We start from the raw sequence: 13,172 nt of genomic DNA, 5'->3' as shown, positions 1-13,172 counted from the left end.
TTCTTTTATCCATTCTCTGCATCTCCTTTCTTTCCTTATTACTTAATGAAATCATTCTTAACTGCAGCCTCCTCGCCTTCTACTCATTTTCTGTCTCCTAAGTTTAGGCTTCCATTTTAAAATTCTTTATTTTCTTTTGCAACTCCTTTTTAACATGTTCCCAAATCTTTAATCTTTTTAGTCAAACATTCCTGTTACCACCCCTAAAATATTTCATTATTTAGCCATCCTACTTGAAATTTCCAATGTGTAGCTAACCTTTATCATGCTTTGAATGGACAGAGGCAGCTCCTGGATGCTTTATCCCTTGTATGAGACCCCTTTAATGATCTGTGGTATGATCCTAGTTATTCTCACTAGGGGTAGGGTCTGAATGGAGAGATGAAAGGTCAGCAAGCAAAGTAGAGTAATAGTGCCGAAATTGAATTCATCCTCAAGTCTTGGTGAGTACATTCACGAGGGGGATCCTAATTTTACAAAATCTCACCAAGGTGACACCGATGTATAGACTGTATTTATATAGCATATGTCATGGACAGAAGTAGGTCAAAAATTGAGAGCTGGGTGCACAACACCCAGGATAAAAAAGTGCCCAATCCTGGTAGGCACACTGGTGCCAGGAATAGAAAAAAATGACTGTGTAGAATCCTCAAAATACAGAAACATTCCTACAATGGGGCCAGGCCCAGGGGGAGGATGGTTCCCCCTATTGTAGAAGAAAGCAGTGATCCACAAAACTCTCAAAAACCGATAGGCCAAAGAAGAGCCATAAAGATGATAGTGGACTATTGAGGATAAGAAAGAAATTATGTATTGTTACTATAATGCAAAAAGCCCAAAATTTCCAGACACAAGATATACAAAACGATTAAGAAAGAAATTAGAGGAAAGAAAAATACTTACACAAGAAAAACTGTCAGAAGCTTCAAATGAAAATTTGCGTTCATTAATGCAACAGATTTGTGAAAAACAGTATATAGAGCAAGAAACTTTGATCTGTTTGGAAAAAGAAGCATCTGAGGAAGTACAAAAATATAAACAACAAAACCTAGATATATTTGAAAAGTATAAAAAAGAAGTATGGACTTGGGAAAGAAAGAGAGATTTGATATGGTGCAATATTTATTCAAAGGAGAAAGCCAAATTAATCAGTTTAAAGAAGACAGCCCCAAAGATATTCGAAGAGAAATACAGGCAAAGGCATCCAGATACAGAAAATTTCACAATAAAAGAAAAATATCACAAAGATGGAACATAGAAACGATTAGTAAAGTAGAAGTTAAAAAAAATAGTAGTTGAAGTTATGGAGAGTCTGCGAATTGATGGATTTGGTATATTGGTATAGGTCTAACACAGGTTACATCACAGCATGATGGAGTGAGTCCCCAAAGTAAGGAGAAACAAAAAGATCAGAAGACATCTGAAGAAGAAATATGGACATGGGAAAGAAAAGGGATTTAATAAGGTGTAATATTTATGCAAACAACAAAGCAAAACTAGCCAATACAAAAAGAGCAGCACCAGAGATATTTGAAGAGAAATACAGGCAAAGGAATCTGGACATTTTACAATACAAAAAATAAGACCAAGAGGAAAAGGAGATTAGTTGTTGTGTCTTTTAGCTTTTCCCGGTTAGGGGTTACCACAGCGGAACTCCGGTCCGCTAATGATTGGCAGTAGATTTTTACGTGCCGAGTTGCCAGTCCTGACGCACAACCTTCAAGGAAGGTACGCCCATTCACGCATGTCTCCACACAGAAGACGCTCTAGCTGAGAATCAAACAGGACAACGTCTTACTGTGAGGCGACAGTGTTACCGCAGCATCACCACCGCAGTTATAGGAAAAGGAGATTAGTAATGGAGAAATTAAAGAAATAGAAACTGAGGTTATGGAGTACCTGCAAAGTGAAGGATTCCATGTGGAAGAGAGATTGCGGAAAGCACCACCACAAGATAGAGCAATGGATACCCAAATTAAGGGGAAACTAGTGGAACCAGGAAGCAATTGGTCTGGTGCCATATCAAGATATTTTGGAGCCTTCCACAGGAAACCAGTAGAAGCTAGACAGCAAGGAAAGGAACAGGAAACTGGAAACACTGATGCAGTCATTGTGGAGAATTGACAGGCCTGTGAGTTCCCATATGACAGAGCAACAGATGGCACAGGATGAAATTGAAGAGAAGGTGCCACAAGAAGATACTATAGAACATTCTGTAGAATGCCCGCAGGAAATGGAAAGCAAGGGATGTGCACTCTGTTGGGAAGAAGATGAGCTAAAAGAACAGTTGCTTGATTTAATAGACGTGGATAGTTATATTAAGATCAATGAGAGAAATAGACTGCAGAAGGTCAATAAAGCCCAAAAAGTCAGAAGTTAATAAAACAAATTAATGCAGTAATTAGGACTCTCCATAGAGATCCATGCGATGTAACAGAAGTAAACAGGATATATTACTGTGCTGCTAAATTAATAACTGATAAATGTTTACCACAAGAACACAGGGTAGCGAGGGAAATGAGGGGGAGAATTTTAATACCAAAGCAAAAGCAAGTTCCACAGCATTGTATAAATTCTTTTAATAAAACAAAGCTTTCAGACAGAAAAGTCTTTCAGTGTTAATAAAATGCATATCAAGACATCACATTCTTTATCCTTAAAAATCCAAAAGACATATGACACAGCCTACCTATCAGAAACTAAACACAATCAAATAATTAAAAGCAATTAATGAAATGTTCCACTAAAAAATCTTAAAGGAGTATATTACTTTCTGTTAAGCCAAGATTTTAAGGAACGTGATACAATTACAATCCATTTAAAGATAGCTCAGAAAAAAATGCACATTTATGTATTACTGAAGGACTTTTCTGTCTGAAAGCTTTGTTTTATTAAAAGCATTTATACAACGCTGTCGAACTTGCTTTTGCTTTGGTGCTTTGGACTTTTTTGTTGCTGGTTCCACTTTATCATTGGTTCACTTTGTGTTTTCTTGAGAATTCGAATACCATCATGGAAGTATTGAATAGAGAAAACCATAAAGCAATTAAGATGAGAATTGTCACTGTTAGAGGAGTATAGAAATATGAGGAGAATAAAGCTAAGATGACTTCTGCTTAATTTAGCAGAAGCATATTAGCGTCAAGGAGGAATGGAAATCAAACCAGAAGTAGATAAAAATCAGGCAGCAACTGAATCTACCGAAAAACAAGAAGACTATAAGGTGAAGAACCAGATAAGAAGGCAATATATGTAGACTTATTTTACTTCAGAAAATGTATATTAATTCACATTTTTTTATTCTGCCAATATTTCAAGTTAATAGTAGTAATATTTTGAAAAGTGTCTGATTATTTTTAGATTTGTCCTTGATTTTGTTGAGAATTGTCCCTCACCGGTTAAGAGCTATGCAGTGGAGAGATTGTGTGTGTGGGTGTGTGTGCATGCGTTTGTTTCCTTTATAACTGTCATTTTTTTTGGTAATGTAACATGAAAGGGTAAAGAGTGGCTGTGTTACTTGACTTGAGTATAATGTAAAACTTGTTCATCAGTCATGTATTAATGTTTTGTTTTCTTCTTTAACCTTAATAGGACTGGGCCCTTGGTGTTTTGCATGCGAAAATTATTGCTGCCATCACTCTGATGGGGCCTCATTGGTGGCTAAAGACAGTTATTGAACAGGCAAGTAAAACCGTAATGCATGCTGGAAACTAAACTGTACATGTGCTGTATTACTGATTTTGACCAGATGCATTTTGTTTTGAGTGGAATATTTCCTTTTGCAACATATAATGGACCGAATTAAGTTTTATTGGGAGATCTATAATAAAATTTAAAATATTAAAATTTAATAAATAAATTTTCTTTATTATGTCTCTTTACAATGTGGTTTTCATGTCGTTTCTAATGCTGTTTTTAAAACAACACTCAACTTTTAATATGTAACATAACCCCAGTCTGAACAGTGCTTGTATATATGTACTATTACTTACCTTTTAAAACATTGGTTAAAACAGCACACTGCTATATATTTATTTATTTATTTATTTATCTATTTATTTATTTATTTATACATAAGTAGATAATATGCAGTTAGTTTCAGTGTTGGTTTTATACTTGCATTATTTTGAACATTAGTATCTAATATGATATTTAGTTCCTCCGCATATTAGTTCACTACATGCATTTATTTATCCATTCATGCATAGGCAGGAAACATGAAGTTGGATTTGGCGTTGGTTTTATACTCACATTATTTCGAATACCAATATTCAATGTAACATTGCTGCTTATAACCACTATTTTTGAATGATTTGTAAATAATATGACATATTTAAATTTTCTTTCTATAAATGTGTGCTTTTTAAAGATACCTTCTTAAAAACACCTAATTAAGCTGCAAGCTTTAGTAGTCTAATTATTTAATGAGATAATTGATTATTATTGATTTGGTGCCTTTTTCACTAGCCTTTGTATAAAAAGAAGCTTTTGTGTTATTACTATTGTCTGATGAAGCGTAGTAGTTGCTACGCGAAAGCGCTCACGTTTTTACTAATAAATATTGGTTTTATTACATCTACATTCTGCCTTCGTGTTGAAATCTACAGAATTTTTTCCATTGATGTGGATTTATTGCAAGAAATCTTATTTGTGACTGTTGGACTGTTTACACCAAACCTTGGTTGGTTACGTTTTCCCGTGGTGAGAGAACCTGGTTTTACCTTCACATTTTATTGGGAGATGGTTTAGCGATAGAGCTGAAGTCCTTCATGTTTTGAAATGTCAGTTTCATTTGGGTGATTTAACCATGTAAGAATTTATATATCCAAAGTTGTGTGTGTGTGTGTATATATATATATATATATATATATATATATATATGTATATATATATATATATATATATGTGTGTGTTTGTGTGTGTGTGTGTGTATATATATATATATATATATATATATATATATATATATATATGGGTCTACTTCAGAAGACTGAATCCCAAAAGACTGAAAATTCAAAATACTGAACACATTTTTAATGCAGAGGGCAAGCCCTCCTGCACCCCTCATGTGTGTGTGTGTGTGTGGGGGGGGGGTGTTGTGCCCTCCACACACTCCCTGCTTAACTATATATACCAACTCCAAGATTGCACAACAGTGGAGAAGGGGCAAATTCCATCATTCAGTATTTTGAATTTTCAGTCTTTTGGGATTCAGTCTTCTGAAGTAGACCTATATATATATATATATATATATATATATATATATATATATAAATTGTTTTTTTCCGTGGTATCTTTTCTGGCTCATATGTTGTTGCAATTTTTTATGACCGTGAATATTTTATCTGCTGTTTCTAGCTACAACTGGAGGCAAAATCAAGGTTACATTAAAGCATAAACTTTTATTTTTTTTCCTTGGCTATACCTGTACATTAGAAATACATAACATATATTGAGCGTAGTGGTATTGTGAGAACATTTACAGAACAATGATTTTGTATTTCCATTTGAGTTATTGTGACATGATGAGTATTAAATACGTAAATATGTAAGGATAAAACAGTAGTTGAGTATTTAATGAGCACTATTTTTGGACATAGAAATGGAGCACTTTAAATGAGAAGTGATTAAGAAGGTAGCAAAGAACATTGGTGTTACCATCTTTTTTATTTATGAGCAACATTTCGTTAAATATCCCAGTTTAATTTTTACATACTGTGCAATTGCTCTTGTTATTTTGGCAGTGATCAGTGGCGCAAGCATTTAATAATTATATGTTTATATTAATAATAATACTGTTGTCAATTAGTATTTTAACGTTCAATAACTTTCCATTGGTAAGCATGTAAATCCATATATCACAAACAAGAGTTCTCTCTAATCTTGATCTCCAAATTGATTTAACAGGGCTTCTAAAGCAAAAAGCATGCCAAACACACAAGGGAACTGTTTACAGTTTAATTTGTAGTCAGAAATTAACTGTTGCCCCACATAGTTTTTTTTATCACTGTATTACAAGTCTTAATTGGACTAGTGACTTTGTACCTTGTCTTGTAGTCTACTTTAAATACGTCTTAGGTGTTGCATTCTGTGTTGGTGTCTGTCTTCAAGTTGAGTTTCCATTAAGGAGTTCCTTGTAGACCATTTTTTTTTTTAACCAGGGAGGTCTGTTTCTATTCTGTGTAATAGTTCCATGTTTTTAATCTCTGTTATCTCTTTTACCTCTCTTATTTTCCATTCTCTTTGTTTTTCCATTTTCCAGTTGTAGTTTTCTTATTCACTGTCATCACTATAAAGATAAAATTGGTTTTACCTCTCTAAATACAGTCCAATGTTTATTTTCGTCCATTCAAACCTATGGTTGTTGGATCCGATGGGATTTGACATCTGTGCTGATCTCATCTTGAGGCTTATTGGACCCAGAACTCTGACTGCTTCCATAGGCTGTACCTCTTACCTTCAGATCTCATTTGCTGCTCTAGTGTTTCGGACTTGCTGAAAACTCTCAGCAAATCAATACGACTTTTTCATCTTTGCAGGTACACACCTCTCCTACAGTGAAAGATTTTAGCTCTCACTACTCTTTTTGTGAACTCAATGTATTTATGTGTGTGTGTGTGTGTATGAATTCTTAGATATTATTAGGTTAATGTTTGTGAAATATTTACTGTTTTATGGTAGCTTTTTGTTAATGAAGTGAAGGGTTTAGCTTCTCTGTTAGATACATTTTTCTATAATCAGAATTTTTTATGATGCAGTAGAATAATATTGTTTAGTATTCTTACTTTTCAAGATAAGTCATAATCAACAGGATTCAAAAAATGCTTGAAGTGTGAGTACAAACTACCTCCTCAGGATTCATATTCCAGATCTGTTTATTGTCTCTCTGCCACTCACCTAGACATAGATTGTCAATCTTCTACAGCCTTCAGTGCTAGATCCTTCGAGAGCAGAAGGACACATTGGTATTAAAAGGCTTCCTTCCAACACAGATATGGGCTTACCCCTTCACCTTGCCGTCCTGTGAAGAAAGAAAAAAATTAAGTTGAAGTGGCAGGGTAAAGAAAAAGAAGATAAGTAAGAGAAAAGGAAAGGAGCAAGTCTCCGTCAGAGTCAGCAAAGAAAAGGTCCTAGGAACAGTCAGCCTCGGTCAGACTCTGTCGCCTCCTCGAACTAGCTACTTGCCAGGACCGGTGAGTTCTAGACTCCAGTCTCCCATTCTGCAAGAGAGAAGATATTCTCAACCTTCATCATTACCATTGTCCAATCGATTGTCAAGAAGCCTTACAGAACTCAGCATTGACGGTGTGAGAAGGAAATTTCTGAGAACGCAGAAATATCTTGGGGTTATATTGGCACCGTCTCCTGGGAAGGTACCAACAGTTTGCCATCTTATCCCACTTGTACACGAGTCCACACTGACCCAAATGTTTGGTTCAGTTTTACCAGAACTGATTGGAACTATGGCACCTTTGCTGACACCAGAGATTGTTGCATCTCCAGCACTGACTGTATCCCAGTCTCTCTCAACTGTGATACTGTCTGATCAAGATGAGACTCTGAGATGAAGCTTCGGAGCCAAGCTCTGAGGAGTGAGGCAGGAGATTTTCAGACTTCTCTTCCCTGTGGGGCTTTAACATTGGATAGTGGGGGCTTGTTGGTGCCAAGGATTTCCTTTCTCCTTTGTTGCAAAGGGAGTCAGCTCCAGTAGCAGTTTCGGCCTTTGAAAAGGATTTTGCAAATTCCAAAGATAAGAAAGCTTCAGCCAGTTTGGTTCCACCCAAACCCTTCTGCACTGTGCTTTTTCACCCAGTCATACAGGGTTAGTCTGCACCAAGACATTTTGAGGAAGCCCGCTACGTCAATACTATCTGATTCTAGCACTTTTACTGCATCCCTAGATGTCCCCAAAAAATGGAGATGCAAGCAGAGACACCTAGCCTCATCACCAGAGTCTCTCACTGAAGATACTACTGAAGTAGAGGGTTCTTCTCTTTTCCTCTCTGAAAATGTCTTATTTGGTGACATGCTGTAGTTAATAAAACAGAGGGGGGGGGGGGGTTGGATGTCCCAAGACTCTTCTCTGATGAAGCAGTGTTCTTGGAATCCTTTGTTTCCAGGCCATCATCATCCTGGGTGCTACCCCCTATTGAGCCACTTATTGACCTAATGGCTCAGTGGGCATGGAAGGACCCTGATGTGGTTGAGCTCGTACCAAAAAAAAGTTGACCATATATTATCTGCACTGGCAGACAAGCACTGGAGTAAGGGTACAACTGTATATGTTACAGTTGGCTGTAGCATCCACGAAGAAATAGCTGTTGGAAGAAAGCTCTTAAGTTCCTCCCATAATAGAGAATGTGGGACAATGGGCAGATTTGTGAAACACGTCTATGGATCACTGACTTCTTCCATTAGATCGCTGAACAGTTTAGCCCATTTAACTGGTTTCCAGAGAGACTTGACTAAAGAGCTCAAGAAGTCCCTATTTTGGGTGTTGCCTACAGATGTTCAAAAAAGGTGGACTACCAGCTTTCCACCCTACAATTCCCCTTTAATTTGGACATCTGTTTGCTCTCTAGTGTAGCTGATGGTACATCCAGAGTAGCAGGCACCGATGTTACCATGAGTCTCCATGCTTGGATGCAGCTTTGTGACTTTGCGGGAAGGCTTTAAGCTGTCTTTTGTTAATGTCCTTTAAGATGGTTCCACCTTGTTTGGACCAAGAGTCAAGGATACACTCACCAGGAGTCAGCAAGATGGTAAGACTGTTCCTGCAGCGGGAGTACGTTTCTCCACCCCACAAAGAACTTTCTGTAGGAACTAGTTCTTTCCATGACTCCCAAGGTGACAAACCTCCCTGTGGCAGTGGGGAAGGCAGTTTTATTGGACAAAGCCCAAGAGGCAGAGGTGGACCAACCAGTCAAGGTTCTCATGGCCTATTCTCAGAGAAAGCCTTTTAGTGCTCCTGAACTATTGCCTGACTGCTGGACTTTGGAGGCAGTTGGGGGGGGGGGGGGGTCTGTTTGCACCCTCAAGTCTGGTACACTACAACAAATTCATGGGTGCTAAGAATAACATCCAGAGGCTATTAATTCCCTTTTCCTTTCTACCACAGGTAACAAAGTCCCCAGTGTTCCACCCAGTCAGTGGGATACAGCAGCCAAACAAATTTCAAAGTCTTTAGAAAAAGAGTAAACCAGCTGGTCCTCAGTGATCAGTTGGAGTCTGGAGTCTATTCCAAGTTCTTTTTATTACCAAAAGAAATGGGGACCTCAGAACCATTTTGGATCTCAACCATCTAAATACTGAATGATCATGGTTCAGGCCATTTTGCCTCCTCTGAGGGAAGATGATTGGATGTGCTCTTCTGATCTCCAGGATGCTAACTATGATATCAAAATAGGGAAGCAATCCAAGAGATTTCTTCACTTCTGGCTGGGAGCCAGTCACTTTCAATTCAGAGCACTGCCATTGTGTCACCTTAGTCCCCAGTATTAGCTCTGCACTTGTGGGGGATCCAGTTCTTCCTTTATCTGGATTACTGGCTCCTCACTGCCTCTACTGAGCATCTCATCAAGCACAGGAATCGTACTCTATCTGCTACTGAAACTGGGAATTTCCATAAACCTACCAAAATGTCAGCTGACCCCAACTGAGAGTATAGAATTCATAAGATATCAGCTAAGCACCAGACTTCAGATAGCCTGCCTTCCCCCATTCAGGGGTCCAGTCACTTCAGCAAAGAGCTTTTCAAGTCCATGTATCATCTGACTCCACCAGCGAGGTTAATCTTAAATCTCTTGGCATCCACAATTTTAATGATTTCATTAGCCAGAAATTTCAGTAGAGTACTGCAATGGACCATAGCAGTATAATGATCTCAATCCACGCAACTTCACTCAAAAATTTGGATTACACTGTTTTGCAAAAAAAAAAAAAACCGCATCTTGGTGGATTGTATCCCTGACTGTGACTGAAGGACACCCTTTTCAGACAATTTCACCTATAGCCACAATGACCATGCCGCATCCCTTTTGTTGTTGGATGGCCATTTCGAAGGGTCCAAGGTTTCATGGTTGGCAACAGACACCACCTTCACATCAGTCTTGGGGATGAAACCAGTCCTTCCAGCATTGCAGGTACTTCAGGACCTATTCCCCAACCATGTGATATCCATACAGTCAGATAAACATGACTCTGGTATGTTACATTACTTAACAGGGAGGAACCCTATCATTCCCTCTGTCGAGAAGCCCAGAGGTATTTGTAGTGGGTGTTGTCATCACATTTTCTGATAACTCACATCCTCTGGTCCTCCAGTGTACTTGCAGAAAAATTGAGCAGGGACAGTGCTGCTGCCTCACTAGTGGTCCCTCATTCCTACAGTAATAGAAACAATTTTCAGTCACAGGGCCCAACCTTGCTGCTGCCTGCCTGCCTCCTGAGTAACAAATGCAGCAGGTATTTTGTCCTGATCCCTCCACAGGGAGAGTTACTGTGGGAGGCTCTAGTACACATTTGCCCCCCTGGGTCTCCGGTATGCTTTTCTCCCTTTACCAGTGGTGAGCATATTTATACAGAATGCAAGACAATACAAGACCAGAGTATTCCTCATTGCTCCCTTTTGGTCCTGACAGACATGGTTGCCTTACCTATTGCCTCTGCAAGTACATCTCCATGGATGTTGGATTAATATCCAGACCTATTAACTCACCCATCCAGTTTGCCTCCTATGGATCAGGCATCCCTGAAATTAACTGCATGGTTCCTCCCAATTTTTACTATAGCCAGAGATGCCAGGATTACCCCAGAAGTAGTCAGTATTCTTTCTGCCTTTCAGAAAACATCAGTGAGGAAAATTTACCAAAGTAAATGTAAAAGATTTTCAGTTTGGGCCTACTACAAAGGTCTTAACCCCTCTTCACCCCCAGTTCCTTCCATACTTGAATTTTTGTCTGATCTCTTTTACAAAGATTCCAGCTTCGCAACTGTTAAGGTACAGTGGGCAGCAATTTTCAGTTTTCATGTCAGATGCAGTAACATGTCCATAGCATCTCTTATCTCAAAAGCATTTCTCCAACTTACCTTTCTACTGAGATCTCCCATTAGAGACCCAGCTCCCCCATGGGAGATTACTGCTGTTACATGCTTTAACCCAGTCTCCCTTTGAACCCACTTTCACTGCAGATTGAAAATTCCTCACATGGAAGGCAATTTTTCTGGGCACAGTAACAGCCAAATGAATATCTCTGAACTACAATCCCCATCATCAAAGCCCCCTTTTCTAGTTTTTCACAAAGATAGTTTCCCTCAGAACAGATGCATCCTTAATCCCTAAGGTGTCACCTGAAGCTAATTTAAACCAACCTATACATCTTCCTGTCTTCTTTGCAAAGTACTCCTGGGAAGGGGAATACTTACTGCGCATGTTAGATGTTCATAGAAAACTCAAATTTATATCCACAGGACAAAGACATTAGAAAGGATGAGAAGTTAGTTGTTTCCTTTGCAAAAATAAGGCTGAGAAAGTCAGTTTCCAGAGTAACTTTATCCAGATGGTTTTCTGATTGTATTTTCTTTGTATATTATAAGAAAAATGTACCTTTACCATATAAACCCAAAGTACATTCAACCAGAGTAATTGACAGCCTTCAACAGAGGATTATCCATTGATGACATCTGTGCTGTGGCCACTTGGTTGAAATACCTTTGTGTGTCACTGAGTTGGACACCCAGTCCAGATCACCCTCATCTTTTGGTTTGACCATATTCAGGAATGTCCTTCCTTGATGTCATTCAGATTGAAAGCTTGGCATCCTGTCCCATATGTTTGAACGGATGAAAATAGACAACATTGGATATGAACATTATGTACTTTACCATAATGTTAAATCCATGTTGCCCAATTTTTATCCACTTCAAACTCCCCACCCCTTTCCAAATTGTCCTCCTATGGCTTCTAGATAAATGAGTGGATGTTACTCCCCATTTGTACACAGTCTCAGTAGATTGTAATTACTTTTCTTCAAGCAGTTGACATCACCAAGGTTATCTCTTTTTTCTTGAAAGGATTTTTCCCCCTAGGTAGTTTTTCTCATATATTTTTCAGACGGTCAAACTCGATCTGCGCATTTGAGGTACAGCCCTAGGGAGTTATGTGTAGGTCAGACCTCTGGTTCTAGTAAGCTTCGAAATCGGCGCCAAGATCAGATCTGACAATCCATAGGTTTGAGTGGATGAAAGTCAGAAAACATGGATCTAATGTGGTAAGGGCTTAACTTTTAATTTATTTTATACCAACATGAGAAAATGACTATACTACGGTTACATTCTGTTCCAAGTGTAAGACTTAGCATGTTCAATTTATTTTTGTAGCAAAGTAACTCTGTAAATTCCCTTAATGTTTGCTGCAAAGAGCTTCTTTTTGAACCTTCACATCTGCAACATATGCTTCTCGTTTATGGGAACATTTGTATATGTGTGCAAACATTTCTGTACAAAAACTCTAAAATATTGTATTTAATTTTAAATGTAAATGAGTAAAGCACGTTTACCACCATTGTTCATATATAATATCTCTGTTTATTTCATGCCGTTTCTATTTTTTTTTTACTCCAGTTTGCTGTTTGTTCTACCCTCAGTTTTATTTATTTAAATTTGTTGACCGGGAGTGTCCGACTGGACATAGGTCCATTTTCAGTGGAGGCCCGGGAGGAAAAGCTCCACAGTTAAAATAAACAGACAGTAGTTACATTGGATTACATAGTGATTAACAATTTAACATAACAATTACTTATAACATATTTACAGATGAAGAACATAGTACATCAGTAGACAACTAGAATCTTTATCTGTGAAGTACATAACAGACATTAACAAATGTTACAATGAGAAGTTCCTGCTGTATAATAAGTAGTAGGCTTATGGGCATCTGAGCTTGTTATAATCATTGTAGTTAGTGGAGTAGAAAGAAAGGTAGTGGTTGGATGGGGTGGATGATATTAGAGCGGGAGTTGCAAGGGCATAGCCAGTATGTTTTTAGGTGCGCTTTTAGTAAAGTTTTGAAGTGGGTGCATGATGGTACGGAGGTAATTGTGGGTGGGAGTGAGTCCCATAATTTGGCTATGGCACAAGAGAATAGTGCTTCACCAGCAGAGTTATTGACTTTA

The 13,172-nt window shown here is 38.1% G+C and overlaps 1 protein-coding gene across 1 annotated transcript in view; it reads left to right on the top strand.

The window, feature by feature from the left end:
* The window catches only part of MARCHF6 (membrane associated ring-CH-type finger 6), a 2,699,933-nt gene that overhangs the window by 2,367,617 nt on the left and 319,144 nt on the right, over nucleotides 1-13,172 (top strand). The window contains exon 29 of the mRNA XM_044064887.1: nucleotides 3,592-3,681. Coding sequence (XP_043920822.1) covers nucleotides 3,592-3,681 — 90 coding nt within the window. The remainder of the gene's footprint in view (nucleotides 1-3,591; nucleotides 3,682-13,172) is intronic.

This window comes from Protopterus annectens, chromosome 3.part0 (genome assembly GCF_019279795.1).
Source record: "Protopterus annectens isolate FY-2018-M chromosome 3.part0, PAN1.0, whole genome shotgun sequence".
Classification (NCBI taxonomy): Eukaryota; Metazoa; Chordata; order Ceratodontiformes; family Protopteridae; genus Protopterus; species Protopterus annectens.
Note: the sequence above shows the minus strand (reverse complement) of the source record. Positions and strands in the feature narration are given on the sequence as shown.